Raw genomic sequence first — 21,034 nt, 5'->3', positions numbered from 1 at the left:
AGGGCTGAAGGAAACAAGCACCTGTAATAAAGCAGAGTAAGGTCAGCAGACTCCCCATGTGACAGCACACCGCCCTGGATTAGCCGCTGTAAGCCTATTATAGTGCTGGACTAGGTGGGCCAGCGCAAGACTACACTTCACTCCCTGCACACACACTGATGCAGGGTGGCCAGCTTGAAACCGAGAGGTCACAATAGGCCAGGTGTCCTGCTGCTGGAGTGTCCTTGAGCCAGAGAGTCACTCTGAATAAATCCAGAACATTCCTCCATTTAAATGACTCATAGTGGAAGATTGCAACAACACAAAAGACTAAATGTGTTTCTTGCTATTTCTCAACACCAAGTAGGTTCACAGGTAGAGCGTGCACTTCAGGTGACATACTTTGAGTTAGTCTTTAAAATTCAAATCCCCACCTGTAGAAACATGATTTAGTAAAGAAGAGAGTGACTATGTGCATGCTGCAATGGGACAGATTTGTAACGGTGGGTTTTATTCTCCATCTCATGCATCCTATGTTCTCTCTTATTTTACATTCATCTGTCTTACTTACACTGTGTTGTACATAACAAATAAATCAACCTGTATTCTTAAGTAAAAGATCAAAAGCTGTTTTGTTGCGAGTTTAATTCAAACCGTGGACAGAATGAGAAAACAGAATGAAAAGACGGAGACGCGGTTCTTCACATCTTCCTGCCCTCCTGCGGCTCCATGTCCGGCGGCAGCAGCGGGCTGAAGCGCAGCAGCGGCAGGTCCACGGCCGGGCAGCGCTCCTTCACCTGGGGCCAGCCCTCCCTGGAGCCCCGGGAGGGGGGCGGTGGGGGGGGCAGGTCAACGGGTCTGGAGCAGCTGTCATCATGATGATGATGGTGGTTGTTGTTGGGGTCAGGCGGAGGCATGCTGCTGTGGCACCGGACTAGGAAGCCCCCCCGGCGGTGACGGTGGTACAGCAGGCAGGCCGCCCCCAGCAGCATCAGGATGAGGGAGCTGAGCAGGAAGAAAAGCACGTAGACGCCTTTAGTCTCAGCGGAGAGGCCTGAGCTGCAACCTGCAGGCAAACAGGAAGTCAGAAGCTGTTCACCTCCGAACGACCACACAATGAGCCCCTACACACAGACATGTTATAAATGAAGGCCAGGGGGGGGGGGGGCTCTGGATTATTTTAGTTTTGCGCATCTATAATGAAGCAGTGCGGCCGAGAGTTCAATTCACCTGCAGCCGCAGCACCAGCGCAGACGGTGCCTCCTGACCCCGGGGGGGACTCGTCCTGGAAGCCCGGCCTGCAGCGGCACGAGTACGATCCGAAGCGGTTCACGCAGTCTGCGTTAACGTGACACCTCACCAGCTGGGTCTCGCACTCGTTTACATCTGAAACACACGGGGAGAGAAAGGACTCCTGATAACCGTTTCTAAATGTTCTAATGAACTGTAGAGGTCATGAGATCCTCCTGTAGAGGTCATGAGATCCTCCTGTAGAGGTCATGAGATCCTCCTGTAGAGGTCATGAGATCCTCCTGTAGAGGTCATGAGATCCTCCTGTAGAGGGCCAGCACGCGAGGCGCCGCAGCATACAGAGGAACATGTCCGTGTGGGACGCAGGTCGGGTGTGTAGAAAGCCAACGCGCAGACTTAATACAAGTTACATAAACATTCAAAAGTGTGAACTTTAAGTATCTCAGAGGGAAATATATCGTTGCTTCACAAACTTTATTTGAAAGCTTTGTTACTTTACAACAAAAGCTTTTTTAACACATAAGAGGAACTTATAAAATATTCTTTGTTAAATATTAAACCCAACACTTTATGCAAGCTGAAACAATAAGTCACTATTCTGATGATATGTTTCTGTTTTTATTTTAATGTTTACAAACCAAACAATCGATTAATGGAGAAAATAATCAGCAGATTAATCCATAATGAAATTAATGATTAGTTTAAAATGAGCTACAACAGTAAAGTCCTGCTTTTACATTAATGCATGAGCAATAATAATAATAAAATAAGGGAACATTTCTTATTATACTTAAATACTTTAACTTACGCAACATTTCCAATGCAGGACTTTTACTTGTGTATTTTTACAGCGTCATTAGTTCCACTGAATACTTCCTCCACCACTGAGTGTGTGTGTGAACACACTCGTCACAGCAGTGTTTGTTTCCCTGCTGTACCTGCAGTCGACACGGAGAGGATCATGGCCTTCTTGCGGTTTTCTCGGCCGCCGATTCGCGTGGCGATGAGGCCCTGCAGGGCGGCGTGGACGGTCCTGTGGACCTGCAGACCTCCAGGCCCCTGTCCGATCTGCAGCCAGAGGATGTACAGCACTCCTGCACTCAGCCTGCACAGACAGGATGCATCACAAGTCAACTCAAACTGTAATGTTAGAAACTGGAAAGGGAGCTTCATGTCATAAGAACATGCTCATTTGATTGTCTTGCATCTCTCACCACGTATGTAGTGAGAGATCTGAAGATGCAGAAGACGATGCGAACATTCAGGGGAATGAATAAATATGTGAGGGGAGTTGTACAAGCTGACACTCTGCGTGCTCCCTCTGTTTCTGATGTACGTAAACACAAACCTTCAGCTTGCATCGCAGCAGTTTTGAGAGAGTTGTGCACCAACCTTTTGATTCTCTCAGAAGACATGGACAGCGGCGTGGGCAGAGCCTCCAGCCGCTTGCTGATCTGCAGAAACACAACGAGGTCACTGCATCTTCAGGGATCAGTGACGCTGCAGTTTCTTTATAATGATGCTAGCATGCTACACGTAGCACAGTCATGTCATTCACATACCAACGCCTCCACTGACAGCAGCAGGGACATGGCCAGGTTGTCCCAGCTCTCCTCCGCATCCTGACTGAAGTTCACTTCAACAGCCACTTCAAACAGGTGATCTGTCGGGGAGACATGTCAAAGCACCAAAGCATCCTGCTTTCCATGTGTGATTATATTAAACGTTTTCCTGGTCCTAGTACGACGTGTAGAAAATCTATTATCCATCATGGATCAATTTATTGTACAGTGCGTTTATGAATATCAACTTTTTATCGTCACGCATGAAAATTAGACTCTGCATTTAACCCATCCTAGTATAAGGAGCAGTGGGCAGCTACTAAACAGCCCCTGGACGGGCCAGTGTCTTGCTCGAGGGCACCCCGGCAGTTCAGAGGAAGCAAACTGGAAAACTCCATACTTGATCTGTGCACGGACTTGAACCGGCGCCCCTCCGTTTCCAAGCTACATCATTACAGACTGAGCTGCAGAAACTACATTTCCTCGTCGTGGGATCAACAAAGCTCCTCTCAACAGTACAAGTATACATCTCATCTCCAGAGTAATGCTAAAGCAAGCTGCACAGTGTAAAGCTGACCAACAGGAACACATTCAAATCATTTCTCTCATCATCTGTGTGTTGGATACCATAGGCTTTGAACTTTACTCACTCACCTCCAGGAAGATGTGAAACCTCAGAGTCATTTCTAAGGTCGACTACAAGAGAAACAAAGTCAAACAGATTGAAATGTTTATACTTCTTGTGTTGTGTGATACTGCTCCTACAGTACAAGTGATCATTGCATCATTTAAAGCGTCAGCGTGCACATGAAACACAGAAGCACTCACGCTGCCCTCTGTGGTCTGAGAGCGGCTCCACCATGTTGGGCTGAGGATGAGGCTCCTCTGGTTCTGGTGCTTCAGAGGTGGCAGGAAGTTGATCCGAGACCTCGCCGACCTCCATCCTGTTCTCCCCGTCTGCAGACTTCTCCTCCTCTGGAACAGCAGCTTCCTCTCGATGCGTCGACGCTTCCTGCACATTAGTCGTTGGGCTGCTCGTGGTGGGTTTGAGCGCCTGGTTCTGACCGTCGTGTCTCTGCTGCGGAGATTCAGGAGGGACGGTCGAGACAGACGGGCCTGAAGGGGTGTGAGCGACACCTCTTCCCGGGCGAGAGGAGCCCTGAGTGGATGCTGCCGCTGTGGGCACGGCTGTGGGGGGGGCTGTGGGCACGGCTGTGGACAGGCTGGAGTTCCTCGAGGCCGGATGGTGGATTTCACCCACCTGAGTGAAGATAGAGAACGGATCAGTGCTTTTAAAACTCATTTTAAAATGTTAAGTGAATTCAATAATGAAAATAAATCCAGGTGAAAATATTCTAGAATTATTATTTGCTGCAACTTTATATCGTTTAACAAAAGTCCTGCATTCAAATCATACTTTAGTAAAAGTACTCATTATGAAAAGTGACACATTTCAGAATTAATAATAGATAATATTAGGTTCCGCAATGTAGAAGTATAAAGCTGCATAAAATGTAAATATATATTTTTTACAGCACTTTAAATGCAGGACGTGACTAAATGCAGTTTACTTGCACTGCACGGTGCGGCTCAACTTTATTTTGGTTTTCCGTTGTGGAAAGTACCTGGAACTGTTTTAGCACCACCTCGGTCAAGGTGAGCCGATGCTTGAAGGTGGAGTTAAAACACTGCAGACCACTGATTGGGCGGAGAGAACCGTCACTTGGACGACATCCTGCCAAAACACCCCATTGTTTAAATAGCTACTGTTAATAGCGACCGCAATTTATTAATTCACCGTTTTGTCCATGTTGATATTTTATGGACCGTCAGAGTAATAACATGCATGGAGTTAAGAAAATAGGCGTAGTTTCCCTTTAAAACAGATCCTCTATGACCAAGGCTTAAATGTATAAGTGTGGCTGGAGCGTGTTCTGGTAGAGCCAGGCATTAGCCCACACCTCAGTGCGTGCGGCCTCCTCGGGCTTCCAGGGCGGTTTAGTCGTAGCGGCTGAAGGTTGAGTTAAATAATCATATGAAGGATGTTCTGCCTCCTCAACAAGCTCAATGAAGTCCACGAGTCCAGGAGACGCCTGGGACTTCCTGTTTGTCTCTGGTGATCCCTCCTGAGGGTTGTAAACTCTCGGGGGTCCAAACGCCTGGTAGCGGCCGTAGAAGCCCCTGTAGGGCGGGCTGGGCCAGCCGCCGATCAGCAGCACCACATACAGCGTGTTGGAGGAGGACGTGTACTTGGCCTCACGCCAGCACTTCTGCAGGACATTGTCACCCTGATAATGTCCGGCGGGCTCGTCCATGTGGATCTGGTCGTTTTTGAGGTGGCAGGAGTCATCGGGGGTCAGGTCCTCCAGGTGCAGGTGGATCCTCTTTGCAGGATCCACCTGGATGGTCCAGTTGCACCACAGAGGCGGGTTGGAGCACAGGTAGTCCGGGGAGAAGAACTCGCCAGCCGTCGTCATGCAGCTGCTGGTGGCAGCTCCGCAGGGCGAAGAAGGCACTGCCGTCCCCGCCGCGCCCATCTGAGGAAGAAACACACCAGCGGTAGAGAAACACACCAGCGGCGTCACATGTTTGGTGTGAACACAACTGCCAAACATTTCCGAAAGCACCTTTAATGTTTAGGCATTTAGTACATTTACTCAAGTACTGTACAATTTCGAGGTACCTTCCCCGCAGTATTCTACTCCACTACATTTAACTGATGATTTTACTACAGCTGCACATTTTAAAATGCAATGCATTCTAATACAGTAACTAAAGTCACCCAACAGTAGAAAGACACAATAGTTCTATTGCAGCTAGTACATAACATACAATAATATGTATAATACAAGATTTTAAGTGAAGACTTTTACTTTCCACCACTGCAGGTATAGTCACTTGTTTCAGTACTGTATTAAAATGCAATTTAAAAAAAGGACTTTATGGGCTGTCAACTAGTTTTAAAACTTCACATGCAGGAAAAGTAATTTAGTTAATCATCAAATTAAATGCAGCAAAGAACTAAATGCACTATTGTTTTGATGTAAACAAAGACCAACAAGGTCAAAGTAGCTGTGCAGGATCTCAAGGTGGAGAAGGGGAACAGTCGTTTACTTGCTAATAATGCTTTTGGTTTATTGAGCTCGCCTTTCAAGTTAGAAAAAAACAGTTTCATTTGTTTAGATTTAGAATTTGTGGACGTACAAGCTTTAAAAACAGGAGTCAAACATACAAAGAGAGAGATCACCAATATCAACTGCAATACCAGGATTCACAGCGAACATCAGAATCAATATTGAAGCTTATAGAGAAGGGGTTGGGTACGCTTGCTTTCATTAATGAATCTCACCTGGAGGCTTGTTGGCTGCTTCTTTTATCACCTGCAAACACAAGAAAGCAACAATTAAGTTGCAGCAATTTCAAAGTATTAACACAAAAGCAGCTGATTTCACAGCCTTACCTGTGAGGCACAGTGTTTCCAAAATATCCCAAATATGAGCAGCACACTTTTAAAGCTAAAGCTGTTCTTTTGTTGCATTTCACTCCCAGAACTGAGTCTGTTTCACTACTTACACGTGCGGGGGAATGAAGGAAGTCGAGCTTCACAGCTTCAGTTAAACTGCTGTTTTCCTTTTGTGTGAGCAGCTGAAAACCATCAATTAGCTGATTGCGTTTCCTTTTGCTGCACGTGAACATCAGCTTTGTCCACCAGAGGTCGCTGTTGTATTTCACATTCAGTCGTTTCATTAGACTTCTCATAGAAAAGCTCCACATGTACAGTTCCTTTATGTGGCTGTGTAAAATGCATAGTTTTTAGACTTACAAATCACATAAATGTAGTCGCTGTTTTAGTTTCTGTTTCCTAATTTTCTTACAGAAAGAAGAAATTATCGATTTGTTAAATTAATATAAAAAAGCATCATGTTGAGCGTCTGTGTCTGCAGCACTGCGAAGCTAAAAAATGTGTTTACATATTTGTTTTAATAACATTTATTAAATACCTTTCAAACAAAAAAATAACTTAAAGGTGAAAAGTAATGTAAAGCAAATGTGGAATTTACTAATGGGATCCTAAATAAAGTCATTTGTATTGAAAACAAATCAAAAATAGGATCAAATCCGTTTTATCTTTACAAAAAGACAAAAGCACAATAGATTTCTTTATTTTGTTATTAATCGGAAAAGATTTACAAAACCATTTTAACAGACAGAGTCGTCTCTGATTCTCTGTTTGGGATGTCCAGTAACAGTAACAGCACACTTACATGTTGAACACAACAGCGAGCGTTTCATAACTACAAATGTAAAACTTTAATTCAGAAAGTCTGCGTGGTGTTGCTGTGTGATCAATCTACTTATTGTACACACTGTGTGTTTATATCCCATCCTACATTATATTATAATAACTAAACTCTAAGTATCATCATTTATTATTTTGTGTGTGTGTGTGTGTGTGTGTGTGTGTGTGTGTGTGTGTGTGTGTGTGTGTGTGTGTGTGTGTGGTGTGTGTGTGTGTGTGTGTGTGTACTGCTTGCCTTGTAAGTTTAAGTTGAATTGCTTTTGCATAGTTTTTATTTTTACCTATTATCTTATTCTTACTACAACAGCTGTAACCCTCTGCGGATCAATAAAGGATTATTTTATTTTACGTTCATGTCGACATTTAAAGAAACATGCACCAGTGAAATCCATATGCACGATTATGTCCATTAGTTTTTTGCCACATGCACTATATTAGCGCGGCGCTGGCAATGTGTGTGCTATTGCATGGATTGCCGTAAACATTGACAGACATTCACAAGAGGTTGAATCCTAAAGACTTTAGAGATCCTCTGACTTGATGCCATCAGAAGGTCAGAACTTCCACTTGTCCAAAACTAGAGTTCATGAACGGATACATTTTAAAATTGATGTATGCTTATTGTATGCGTACAAACATGTTGTATAACGAGAACTGGATACAGCGTCGGAGGCGGGGCCCGGTTCATTCCTATAAAAGTTGCTCAGTGGGGCATGAAGACAAAATGGTTCGTCTACCGAGTATAAAATAACCTCGACCTTCTGCATCCCATCATTCACACGACCGGAGGAAAGGAAACAACTCTGAGGACCTAATGATTTCAATAATGGATATTTAAGAGTTCATACAAAAACAAACAGCTGATTTCCAGACATCATTGTAAGACTGTGGTCACGTGACATCGTGAGCGTCAAAGCCTGTCGCTGTTCCTGGGGCTTTGTTAACGATCGGCTGTTAGCATTAGCATGCAACATCGTACACATGGAATATCCTGGTATGGGAGTTACAGTTAGCATTGCATGTATCGTGTACACGTGCTATCTCGCTAACATTAGCATTAGCGAGGGACATGCATGTTTCAGAGCACTCGTTTATCAAATGCTTTCTTTAATATGAGTATAATAAATCATTTTGATGACTTTGAAATACTAACTCAGACGTTTTGCTTAGACGTGAGGATTTAACATAATTTTACAGTGCAAACAAAGATGAAGGTGTTCACTGGCAGTCCAGCTCCGGGTGGATAATCCACGGCCAGATCGTCAACATCTCCTGTGGCGTCCTGCTGTGAACCAGCATCAGGCTCCTGTAGATGCAGGGGTTGTTCCTGTTCTTCACCTCAATGTCAAACGTCCTGAAGCCGCTGTGCTTGTCGGGAGCCAGGCCCAGCTTTTTCAGACACATCCCCGTATAGACATCGTCAATGGGATACAGGACTACCTGCCGAGATGCGTTGTGAAGGCGCAGCGCTATCTCCCGTGAGAGCAGATATCCTCCGCCTCCGGCGTAAGGTGGATACTGCCCCAGAAACACACTCTCTGGGACAAAGTACTTGAGTTTTGGGTTTCTGAGTGGACCTGCGTCCCTGATAACATCACCTATGAACAAATCCTTGGCTTTCATCTCCGACAGGCCTTCCAGGAAGTCGATAATTCGCAAGGTGTTGACAAAGACGTCATCGTCACCCTTGAGGATGTACTGGGCGTGGGGACAGTTTTGGCTGAACCACTCCAGGAAGAGGACCTCCTTCAGGGTGAGGTTGTAGAAGGTGTCCCTGTAGTCCCATTGGAGGAGGTCTTTGTGGAGCTCCGCCTCGTGGCCCAGCATCCCCAGCAGGTCTGGGAAGTGGTCCACTGGCAAAGCGTTGCCTAGCAGGAACACCGTCGCCACAGTGCGATTTGCTAAGACGCCGGCACGACCCCATGTTTCACGAATGGCCTGCCGCCGGTCAAAATGTGGGATCTGTGATTTGACCACCAGCAGCAGGAAGGGCTTTCCATCACAAATACGGGGCTGATTTATCAGCATGGGGTATGTCCTGCAGCGCATGTGCAAAAGGAAATCCTTGAAGCCTTGCGTCAGGGAGTTGTAGTCCAATATCTGCATGGGGACTCTGTCGTCTGGTACACAGGGGTCGAGCGGTCCGGTGTCATTCAGCCAATCGGGCAGCTCGACGAGAGAGTTCCGGGAGAGCACGAAGTTGACGATGGGGTTGAAGATGAAGTCCAGGCGCTGCTGCTCCTTGTTCCAGAAAGATTCGCTCACTACGTGCTGGTGCCAAAACCTCTGTGAAGGGATTCGAATCTTCTCTTGGACACTTCTGTGTCGAAGGTTCCACGACACGCTCACCAGCACGCAGATGAAGATGCTGAACATCATCATCATCATGCAGAGTTTTCTGCGAGCCGCAGGCATGTTGCCTCCCCGCTGCAGCTACACAAAAGGACAACAAATAAAGGAAATCACTGAAAATCCACAAGGAACAAGTTCAAATCTGCAGAATCAAGACTTACAACAAAGCCGGGGTATAAAGGGACATTTGGAAACATAGAGACCGGTCTTTTAGCAAGAATACGACCGGAAGAATCTGGTAAAGCAAATCAACGGGAAGCTTGATTCCCCCCGTTTGGTTTCAGAGCTCAGACCTGCTGCACACAAGGCCGCATTTCTATCTCTAATCCTGCAAGAACGGGCCTGTGAGCGTTTTTCCTCATCCCCTCTTTACTCCCTCCTCCTCTTCATTCAGACAGGAATCACACGTTTTCAATTCAGTCGTGCACATGACGCCCGTTTACTGGCAGCAGTCTTTGTCTGCTGACTGACACACACATTACACACAGATATGTAACGACCTCGATTCTTCAACAACAGATTGACGACACAGCGATGCAAAACTAATAAAGTTTTTCAGTTACTTAATACATGTAGAAACTTTACACAGAGTTACCACTTGATGTCACTACTAAGTTTCTTTGTTTTGGTAAAGATTTGTTTTATTGAAAACACAGAAGATGCTTGATTTAAGGTGCAAATGCAATATGTTAGATTCATAAAGTTTTGTTTCTTCTAAAGTATCTTTATTAGTGGAACAAAACAGAGATAACAGATAAATAATAAATAAAATAATTATTAGAAGTCTAATCAAATAAAAATACCACTGTTTAGTATTCAAAGAAAGGAAAAGGAAAAATACATGTGTGTACAGATGTAAATGTACTATAAGTAAAAACGTGACAATAACATATTAATCAAAACAACAAAAAGAAACATGCGTATTAATATGCACTTACAGCGTGAACGCACCAGAGACAGCAGGGGAAGTAAAATAATAAAAACAAAGTCTATACATTTCAAAAGGTTGGAGTCATTGAAACCAGTGGTCCCCAACCACCGGTCCGCGGACCGGTACGTGGGTCATTTGGTACCGGGCCGCACAGAAAGATTGAATAAAAAAATATTTTATTTTGAAAGGTTTTATTTTGAAAAATCACCGGATACATCTGTCTGTGCGTCTGTGTCTCTTGACACATGCCAAGACGCTCGTCTGTCACGTGATACTTTACTTAAAAAAATGAAGCCCACAAGCAACAATGAGGCTAAACAAACGTCTTTAAAGAGCTTTGTTGGAAAAGGGGAAAGACCCAATGAGACATTTAAAAGACGTGTTTACCTGTACAGGTGATTCTCATGAGGCAACGAAGCCTTCAGAACGGCGTTAACAGACAAACCCTTGGAGTTGTTTAAAAGATAGAAACATGAACAAGAAGCACATAAAGAATGACTGATGGCACCACATCAACACATGCGAGTGCACGGAGGTCGTACTTAGTGAGTAACCGTGTCGCTAAGAGAAGAAACCTTTTACTGCTGGTGCAGAAGTTATCCCTCTGTATTGGACCGGCTCATTAGAGACACGAGCTCAGGGCCCCCACTACTTCAGCGTAATGCTGAGTGTTTTATGCACTTTATGTTTGTTTTTATGCCGCTCGTATCGTTTTATCCCGTCATATTTATCCCCCCACCCCCTTTGCTTCTTTTTCTACCAGGGCAGAGTATACACATTAAAATAAATCATTTTAATCCACATGAGGTGGCTCCAGTCTCCGTTTTAGCCCCTTTCAGCTCAGTTCAGATTGCACTTTACCTTTATGATCCTCAACGCTGACGTTCACTTTTGGTTACCACACCGTTTACCGGTTTACTTTTATTGCAGCTTATTGATAATCTGTTTATATCTTGTTCATTTGCACTCCATATATTCACACTTTGTACTGCAACACAACAGTTTCCCTTCAGGATAAACGAAGCGTTATCTTATCGGAAGGGTTTGATTAGTTTGCTCAGTAACTCCGGGTGTTGGCTGTCTGGTTTTCAATCCAAAATATTAGCATAGAAAGAATGTATTCAAGTACTGCACTTAAGTACAATACAAACTATAATCAACACATATATAATAATGTATTATTATAGATCAAGATACTCTTCATTATGTCAAACTTAACAAGCTCCCCGGCAGTTTATGAGGTAATTAAAATGACTATATTAATCCAATACATATATATTATTGTAAAATGAGCTGCATTATGAGTCCCTTTACTTTTTGTACTTTAAGTTTGTTTTGATGCTGATCATGTTGTACAGAATGCACAGCTTTTATGTTTTAGTATTTCTACACTTGTACTTCTTCTACCTCTGGCAGTTTGTGGTGCTGCAGAACTGTAATATTTAGTCCCTCATTAATATAAATGTCCTGGAGCTTTGTCCTTATCTTTCTCTTATTCAGCTTTTAGGAACACATTTGCATCAGGACACCTTGTCTCACGTGTTACCTGTGACTGCAGACGATTGGTCAGTTGGCTGCGGGGAAGACGCAGATCTCTCCTGGCCTCATGTGGAGGAGCTGCAGGGTGGAGGAGGACGTCTCCAACAAGAACCACGTTGTCATTTCTGGAGCCATCTGCAGTTTAACACAAAGACACATTAGCTCATGATGATGATCATCCCGTTACATGCCTTTCGACTGATGCACGGAAGTGAAGCAACACCTGTTATGTTAAGGACACATGTAATGTACCGCCTGTCATAGAGCCGGACCAACGTGTCGTAGGAGTTGATATAGCAGCTATAGAATTACTGTCAGCTCATGACTTGCTCTGCAGAGCTGGGAAACTCACTGCTAATGGGGGTTTTTAAAACATATTTTTATTGAAAGATACCTGAATTAAAGAGTTTCTTAATTTAACAAATGATTGCTATGTGTTTTAATTTTAGGGCAGGGGATATTTAATGTTGCACACATTTCCCACACGTTTGCACATGTGGTCCTAATCCTCTCCCATAACTTGTATTAACACGGACATTATGCTTATTAATGCGTGAGGTCCCTCACTCTGCAGGAGGCTACATCCGTACTCTACACACTATTCTACAATCTCTTATAGGATAATTAGGAATAAACGATCAATGCAACATATGTCATCCAGGCTGTGATACACAGTGTCCTCAAGCACAAAGTCAAACTGCACTTTCTGTGTATTATTTGTAGATGTGTTCCGCGGTCTGAGGTGAGTTTCCGGTTATTTCCCTCACAAATACAACAAAGTCATTCTATTCTGTGACTAACAAACCTTTCAGACCGGCTCCTCAAGCCCTCGTTGTGAAATCAAAAGTGAAGCACAGAGTTGAGATCAACAGGCTGCAGCTAGTGCACCTGATCTAAAGCTCCCTCCTCATCCTTCACGCGCGTGTTTGGAGCTCTGGACGCGCACTAATCCTCATTGTAATATACGTGAAACACCAAATCCTCGTTAATCCTAAAATCTCCGACATGAAAGTCACATCCTCTGTTGACTGAGGGGAGAAAGGTATAAAGGTTGGTTCTGTACAAATGTGCGTGTCTCCTGTGCCATGCGCGCGCAGTGACTCCTCCCTCGGCTTGAATGGGAGCTGACTGCATTCTGAAATGTGCTCCAGGAATGTCAGGTGTTCAACAGCCTGAATACCATCTACCATTTCCAGCTGATCCAAGAGGCTTTTTAAACACTTTATTTATCTGGAGGAGGAGGAGGAATCTTCTCAACACATAAAGGAACACTTCATCACACAGTGTATCACAAACACTCCACACATCTGGAGATGTACGTAAATATTCTTCCTCTGAGATGGAGAGGAGTTGAAGTATGAACAAGTACTTTGAATTTAGTTTAGTCGTTTTTATCTGAAACTAGCAGAGAAACAAAGTTCATTAAGTAGAGGAAACTCGTGTGCAGGGTGGAGCAGTCTTATCTCCACCCATAAACCATCCCCGGGCCTTATCGGGCCACTCAACAGTTACCAGACATGAAGTGAAGACTCGACGTTTATTACAAATCAGTAACAGCAGAGACATGTCTGCACCCTGAATCACAGGCTTTAAGAAAGATTACATTATCCTTTATTTATTTATAAAACCGACTTTTGTTTGAGTTTGTTTTGTTAGGACTGAATCTTTTAATCTTAATTGGCACAAAAACATGCGTAAGAACATTTATTATAGGCTACAGTTTATAACAATAATCTCCGAGCATAAACTGTGACCTGAACCAGGTGTTATATGATTTAAACTTTACTTTAGGAGTTTATTCATCAAGCTGATATCAGACCTTTATTGCATGTTAGATATCTAGTCAGTGTCATCCACCTCTGGAGTAATGGAGCCTCCTCACTGCCACAGAACAACAAGATAAAAAACTGCTGGTGTTATTTTCATAATGCAACACAAGTATTATTTAAAGGGACAGTTCAGAGGGATAGTGTGCAGAAGTTGGTGGTCAGCAAGCCCCGTTTGGAGAAACAGACAGAAGTTACTGCACGAAAGTGAAGCCACATAGCAGCAGCAAAACGTATTTTAGGCCTACTTAAAAAAGTTTAAGTGTACGCTATACTAAGAATATGTTCACCCCTTTACTTTGCCGTAAGACAGGCCTTTCTGACGGGGAACTGAAGACACCAGACTCCTTTGACAAGAACAGTCATTTTTATTGTGTGACTTTGGTGTTTTATAGGTTTATTCAGATTCACAAATGAACACAATCAAACTAAGTAAGTCCCGTGCTCTGCGAGGTAAAATGACTGTTTTTCTGAATGGAGTCTGGTGGCTGTGTAGAGAGAATATAACGGCTTTAGTTATATCTCCAAACTGTGAGAAACTAGTCGACTGCAGGTAATACACTGACTGTAGAGAAGAACCTCAGCCCCACTTCAATACATCTGAACTATCTCTTTAAAGGAAGTAGAGTAACTAATGAATGGATTAAAAACTCCAGTGCTGCTGAAGTCCTGCAGGCTTTTGTTCCTCTTAAGAATGAATGAGCCACGTGTGATCTGTACCTGAAGCCACCTGACACCAGGGCGGCTCATAAATGGACGACACCACCTTCTTAAAAAGGAGCAGGACGCTCTGAACTCTTTTCAGCTGTCGACTTTTATCAGTCTAACCTGGACTTTGTCTGCTGTACTTTGAGCTAAATGCTTATGCTACCTTGCTAATGTGCTCACATTGTTATATATATATATATAAGGGTGTCTGTGTGTCACTTGCAGGGATGAATAAAGTTGTATTGAATTAAATATTTGAATGAAATGCTTACATTTAGCACATTCTCATAATAATGTTAGCATTAGCTACTCAGTTAGCATTCTCAGAGGGACAGAATCAATATGCTAACATTAGCTACAATTAGCATTTTTTAATTCAAGCTAAAAAACTAGCATGTTAGCGCTCCAACATTAACATGTGATGCTAATGTTAGCATGTTATGGCAGCTTGTGTTGATCATACATCAGCATAGATGTGTTCGGTGTGACGTCATCAGGACGTATAAAAGACGTTCACATTGATTTAATTTGTTTTCTCAATAAACTCTGAGAAGTTTGTGCCGCCTGTGAATCTCCATGTTTTTGAATCTTTGCATCTTTGCATGGACTTGAAGTCTTTCCATCTCAAACATTCACTTCTGTCTGAAGTTTAGATCGAACATTGTATCATCCTCTTTTTAAATCCCTGCTTCAAACTGGGTTTAAACGACTTTATTAGCAAATTAATCCTTTCTTCAATGACCTCATCTTCCCGTTCTCTCCAAAGGGCAGTGCTGCAGTTTGTTGCTGCTATAATCAGTGGGCAACATGTTCCCATTAGAGGAAGGATCGCCCCGGTGTTTTGGTCGGTTAACAAAGTAAATAATTCAACAAGTCAGACCCCTAATAGGTGAACACGTCTAAATTCGGAGTTTTACATTGAGAGGATCATATATCTTATACAGTGTGTCTTCTCCGAGTCTGTAGGTGCAAAAAGCCGCGTTGGATCCATTGTGGCACCTCTGCCGAGAGGAAACAGGCGTGTTCAGGAGGAGACAGATGGACTGGTCCTACGTCGTCTCTCAGTCAGAGTCACACCTTCCTGTTTCTCTGTCTGGGGAAGCATCTCACAGTTTCAGGTGCGGTGAACGATTCTGTCAATGCTCTCCTGGATATCAGACATCTTCTTCAGCACCTGGTTGACTTTGGTTTCATCAAACTCCAGACATATAAACTCTGAGTCCTGAGAGAGGAAGGAGAAGGAAGACATTTCATTACAACACATTATTACTACTCGTATAAGTACACAGATGGGATTTCGGTTTATTAGCTTTGACAGCAAAGTGTCTCGGTTGATGTCAGTGTCAGAAACATTGCCACCATAATAAGAACTTTTCAAAGCTTTTTGTTGTAGCCTTGTGGAACCAGGACAACATGTCTCTCTGCACCATATTAAACTCTGTTATTGCTGCTTTCTCTTTGAGTATCACTTTAAACTAAATAACATTTAGCTTGAATTGTTTTATTCTGTTTAGCAATGGGATGCAATATTTGAACATACTGCTTTAAAACTTGTATAAACTGTATTTTGTTTTGGTGAAAAGAATCAAAATATCAGAATCAGTTTTATTGGCCAAGTATGCGCTTGACTCAATGTACGTACTTACACAAAGAAATGAAATAACAGTCAAACAAGCTGAATAAATAAAGATAAAGAATAGAAAAGGCTATTATGATTATATATATATATATATATATATATATATATATATATATATATATATATATATATATATATATATACACACATACAGTACTATATATATATATATATACTATATACTAACTCGGTGTGCTAACCATGGATAAAACCAAAAAAAGATGAGTTTCAGAGGAAAGTTCTTTAACTCTGCGCGGACAGATACATTTGCTTTCCCTGATAACGATGCTGGCTGACCTGTGTGCTTCATATGTGGAGAGAAATGAGCAAACAGAAGATGTGATGTTGAAAGACATGTTGTGGGACATTTGTGAGGCTGTTGTCTGTTTAAAAGCCAAAGAAATGATCAGCACCTCCATGTGGATGGAAACACACTGACACGCACATAATTAAATACAAACTGACCGATTTGTTTATGTTTCCTCTTTAAGATATTAGGCTGCAGCTATACGTTTGTTTTTTTCAAAGTGGGCTACTTTTTTTATTCATTTAATTTTTATATTGTATTTATTGTTTTATGCATTTTTATATTATATTTATTTTATTCAACAAATATGTCTGCATAGTTCTGTGTTTAATTTATTTAAGTAGGACTAAACATGCCAGTGTATTGTTTCCTTCTCTTCACAAGAGTTTGGTGTTTTCATTTGTTAAAACAGGTAAACATAGCAACAGTTTCTTTTATTGTCATTCTGTAATTTCATAAATGCAACAAATGTAGTATAACTATATATTAAATCTATAAGCTGTTATCAAATATGTTTTGCGGCTCCAGACAAATCTTATTTGGTGGAAGAGGGGCAACATGGCTCTTTAGATAGTAAAGGTTGCCGACCCCTGACTTAAACCTTCTGGTAGGTTCAGATGACATCACTTCACTGTACTGCAGCCTTTAAAACCAGGATAAGACACTTATGCCAGATTACGATATCCAAAATCTAAGACGATATCTGGTCTCATGACATGGACAAACTGCCCAGGAGAGCGTGGGAGAGTTGAAGGACCAGGTGAGGAGATAAAGATACTGCACGAGGTGAACGGGACATGATGTTTTAAACACTTATCAGTTGGGTCTGCAGCGGGGGCTCGTGGTACTTTAAAAACCCTCAGAGCTGATACTCTCTATCTGCAACATAACCTCTTCTCACAGACTGTCATTACATGCTACTTAAAAATGGATGAAGTGTACGTGAGCTATAAGATGAGGGTATCCCGTCTGTCCCGGCATTGTTTCCTCTAATTGTTCTCAAGGATGGACGTCACACCGGGATGATCCCTCTCCATGGATACAGCTATCGCCTATTGTTGGGTGTGTCTCTTCGTGCAGAACATGAGACACTAAAGCCATCATTACACAGACGCTAATATAAAGCATGTGGGTGTTTTTGTTATTGCTAAATTGAGAAAGCAGTCCCAAAAACCCAAATGGATTCACTGTAACTATGAAATATTCTTAAGTATAAAATAGAGCAAAATAACAAATCCGGATGAGAAGCTGGAATCACAGAGAGTTTGGCAATTTGTACTTAAAAAACCCGACTTAAATTATGAAAACATCAACAAAATCATTGGTTATTAATGTTCTGTTGATGGATTAATTGACTAATCAACTAATCTCAACAGAAAACATGATAATGAAGTGAATAAAATACATTTTGGCCTCGTTTTCAGTATGAAGTTCCTCCACACGGATGAAGGGCATCGTCTCATCCAGCTCCTCTGGGATCTAAGAGTTTAAGGACACCTTGGTGTTTAATGTCACGTCCTCCACCTACTTCTTCTGTTGGCTATAATTAGATCAGAATGGAATGGACCAATAACAGCGTGTGTTTCCTACAGTTGTCAAGTAGAATACAGCCGAGCGATGCTCCAGTCTGCTGACCTGCTTTCTCTGAGCGGTGGGACCTGCAGACTGGGTCACATTCACACAGAATGAGGACAGACTGTCGTCAACATCACACACAATGTCAACTCACCAGGACGCCATCTTGACCTTCACAATGAAAAGCCCATAAAATCCCAGAACAATTTAGATCCAGACAAACGTTTTGGTCCATTTTCTAGTTTTACCTCCTAAAATATTACAGCCCGAAGTCAGGAGCACCGATACAACTGGCATTCATCCCGAATGTATACACAGTAGGCCTATAGAACTTTCATATATATAACATTTTCATATTTTATATGTATGTATATGATGTCAACCTCAGCTGTTTCAATTTACACGATTCTTTTATAAATGTGAGTCTCGCAAGTGTCCTAACTTTATGCAACACCTGAACTCTGCAGCGCTCTTTAAAACTGTGACGGAGACAGAATCCAAGAAGACAGACTTCGTTCTGTTGCATTTTGGATTTGCTGCAATTTATTTTAGTTGGAGACAGGGTTGTTTCATTTCCAGCACCTCCAGTATTCTCATCTGACAAAGTAAAAGACGGAGAAACTTGCTCGCCTGTTCAGGTCGGCTCGTTTGGCAAGTTTAGCAAGTTTTCCCACTTTGCTTGCCGCCCCGTGTCACGTCACAATGACTTTCAGTGACACACACTGGAATGTGTTTGTTTGTAGTGAACGTCACTATATTAAGAGTAGCAATGCATCAGCGCTGTAATCCTCTGGGAGGGAATCTGAAACTGTTTTCAGCCCAGGACCCAGATTCAGTAAATTTAGCTTTCTCATGGGACCGGGGGCGGGGCTTATTGAAACAGACCAGTAATCCGTCCACATCCAGAGCCAGGCCTCAGCCCCCAAAAACAATTCAAGGCTGTTGTTGGGCCACGTCCTTCATTTTGTCTGTTTCTTCTGTTGCTGCATTGTGGGGCAATAATGTCAAACAACAACAAACTCAAAATGAAAGCAACATTAGACTCTATATTGGTGTCTTAGACGTTTCCAATGTGAATGCACTTCTGCAGCTGCAACAAATGATTATTTTTATTATCAATTAATCTGAAAATAGTGAAAAATGTCAATCCCAGTTTCTCAAAGTCCATATTTGAGAGAATGAAAACAGCATTTTCTGCCACTTATTAAAGAAAGATTACACTCAGTCTCACCTGTCCGGCTCTCCCAAGCTCCAGCTCCATCAGGGCTACGGGGCAGCTGTGGGCCGCGTCCCCCCGGCTGTCTGCAGTGTGGAGGTCCACCCTCCAGGAGAGGCCCCTGAGGCCGGGCTCCCAGCGGCTCTGAGCCAGCAAGCTCTCCCTCACCCGGAGCCGCTGGCTCTTCCAGAAGCGAGAGAGGGCGGTAGCCTGCTCGCCATTCACCCCACCGCTCCCCTGCCTCTTCGTCTGGGCTGTGAGGAAGGCCTCCAGCTGGGCATGGTCCATGTCTGCTGTGGCGATAGACTGAGAGATGGAGGAAAAGAGGATGAGGAGCAGCAACAATAAGGGATGCCACTGTCAGGATTTAATCTTAGAAAAACCTAAATTCAGAGTCAGAGTTGTCCATCATCGACGTGTTATAAGTTATATGTCAAAGTAATTATTTTATTGTTGTGCTGTTTTATATATTTCACACATTAAAGCTGCACATTATCGTGCTCTCTGACAAAACTCGCTGATTTGACTCTTTGCATTTTAACTGTCTTCTCTTTTGCTTAATGTGAAACATTGCACAGTAGTTTGTCAAATTCTTTTGTACAAATGTTTTTTAATGTTATGATTTCAATATTTGCTCTTATTTTTATGTGTTTATGTAAGAAAATCAACTTACTTGTATGTGAAAACCTACTAACTACTTTCTAAATCTGCTAATATTTTCATTTTGACACCACGGCTGTAGTTGTGGTTGATCTTGTGCAGGTCACAGATGACAGGTATGTAATGTATGTTAGTGCTGCCCCCTGCTGACTACAGGTGAGACACACAGAGATAGACTAATGAATGTAAACATCTCAGTTTTAATAAGTTTTACCTGTCGACATTTACATTTAACACAGTCTAATCAAGATTCATATACACAAGTTATAAACTGATATATACCTGAAAACCTTTACAAAGCAGAATCTTTCATGGAGCTATTGTGTTGCTCATCTTTTGCACATTACCATTAGCTTTGCACTATCCTCATTCCCACTACTACCATACATCTTTTTGCACTATAACTCACATGTTATTACACTGATATTGCACTTATTTTGTGTGTGCTTCCTTGTTAATATAAACTTCAAATGTGTACTTAAGTAGGCCTGCAGTTCTTGAATAAATGTACTTTTATAAGACACTTTGGCTACAGCTTCTACTAAAAAGTCTAAAAGGTTGAACAGATATTTCCAGTTGTCATATCAATCACACGCACACACATTATAACATTATAATGTGGTTACTATGTCTGCTGTACTTCCAGGATGACGGTGTTTTATTACCTTAATGAGGCCTTTCATTTTCTCATGCACAGCCTTGAACTCGTCCTGGGACAGCTCGGGGTACAACTCATCTTTCAGCAGCTGCTCTGTGATGTCGGTGTTGTTATAATACACGTTTTGAGCTATTCCATTCAACAGTCCGCTCAGAGACTTCGTCGGCTCTACATCCGCCATGTTTGCTTGTCAATGTGGTCACATGAAGCGGATGGATCGTATCACGTGTATCAAGTCTGTCCCTACACGGCATTGTGGGAGTTGTAGTTTTACAGTGCCTGAAACGTTATCACCAAAGATGAGTTATTAACTAATGCATGGGTATAATAAGGTCCAGGTATTATTCGTTTTTAACATTTCTCTAAATTTCAAACAAAATTCAATGTACAGCCAGGTAAAATGTGTTTACATTTATATTATATTAACAATTAATTAAATATGAAATAACATTGAAATATTTTGAGATAAGAAATATATTTAAGGACATTTTAAGAACATTTAAGAATATATTTTTAGATTCAATTCTAGCC

At 42.3% G+C, this 21,034-nt stretch overlaps 3 protein-coding genes across 4 annotated transcripts; all 3 read right to left on the bottom strand.

Annotated features, from left to right (window-relative positions):
* Nucleotides 1-606: 606 nt before the first annotated feature.
* On the bottom strand, nucleotides 607-6,407 carry LOC115010987 (uncharacterized). 2 transcript variants are annotated; one of them, XM_029435916.1, is made up of 10 exons: nucleotides 6,253-6,407; nucleotides 6,142-6,172; nucleotides 4,754-5,329; nucleotides 3,621-4,053; nucleotides 3,447-3,488; nucleotides 2,793-2,893; nucleotides 2,623-2,684; nucleotides 2,169-2,335; nucleotides 1,210-1,365; nucleotides 607-1,045 (listed from the first exon to the last, which is right to left on the bottom strand). In XM_029435916.1, exons 3-10 carry the CDS (start codon nucleotides 5,327-5,329, stop codon nucleotides 681-683), a joined length of 1,902 nt encoding a protein of 633 aa, XP_029291776.1. In that variant the 5' UTR covers nucleotides 6,142-6,172; nucleotides 6,253-6,407; the 3' UTR covers nucleotides 607-680. The 2 variants fall into 2 exon arrangements, with proteins under 2 accessions (XP_029291776.1, XP_029291781.1); XM_029435921.1 differs by having other exon boundaries at nucleotides 833-984; nucleotides 6,253-6,406.
* An 833-nt stretch (nucleotides 6,408-7,240) lies between these two features.
* b3gnt2a (UDP-GlcNAc:betaGal beta-1,3-N-acetylglucosaminyltransferase 2a) lies at nucleotides 7,241-13,567 on the bottom strand. The gene is made up of 3 exons (XM_029439026.1): nucleotides 12,720-13,567; nucleotides 11,922-12,049; nucleotides 7,241-9,525 (listed from the first exon to the last, which is right to left on the bottom strand). Exon 3 carries the CDS (start codon nucleotides 9,505-9,507, stop codon nucleotides 8,311-8,313), a length of 1,197 nt encoding a protein of 398 aa, XP_029294886.1. The 5' UTR covers nucleotides 9,508-9,525; nucleotides 11,922-12,049; nucleotides 12,720-13,567; the 3' UTR covers nucleotides 7,241-8,310.
* A 145-nt stretch (nucleotides 13,568-13,712) lies between these two features.
* On the bottom strand, nucleotides 13,713-20,724 carry commd1 (copper metabolism (Murr1) domain containing 1). The gene is made up of 3 exons (XM_029439039.1): nucleotides 20,511-20,724; nucleotides 19,201-19,491; nucleotides 13,713-15,670 (listed from the first exon to the last, which is right to left on the bottom strand). The coding sequence occupies exons 1-3, from the start codon at nucleotides 20,682-20,684 to the stop codon at nucleotides 15,563-15,565; spliced, it is 573 nt and encodes a 190-aa protein (XP_029294899.1). The 5' UTR covers nucleotides 20,685-20,724; the 3' UTR covers nucleotides 13,713-15,562.
* Between the last annotated feature and the right edge of the window lie 310 nt (nucleotides 20,725-21,034).

Source organism: Cottoperca gobio, chromosome 1 (genome assembly GCF_900634415.1).
Source record: "Cottoperca gobio chromosome 1, fCotGob3.1, whole genome shotgun sequence".
NCBI classification, from domain to species: domain Eukaryota; kingdom Metazoa; phylum Chordata; class Actinopteri; order Perciformes; family Bovichtidae; genus Cottoperca; species Cottoperca gobio.
The sequence above is the reverse complement of the archived record's forward strand: the minus strand, read 5'-3'. Positions and strand labels throughout refer to the sequence as shown.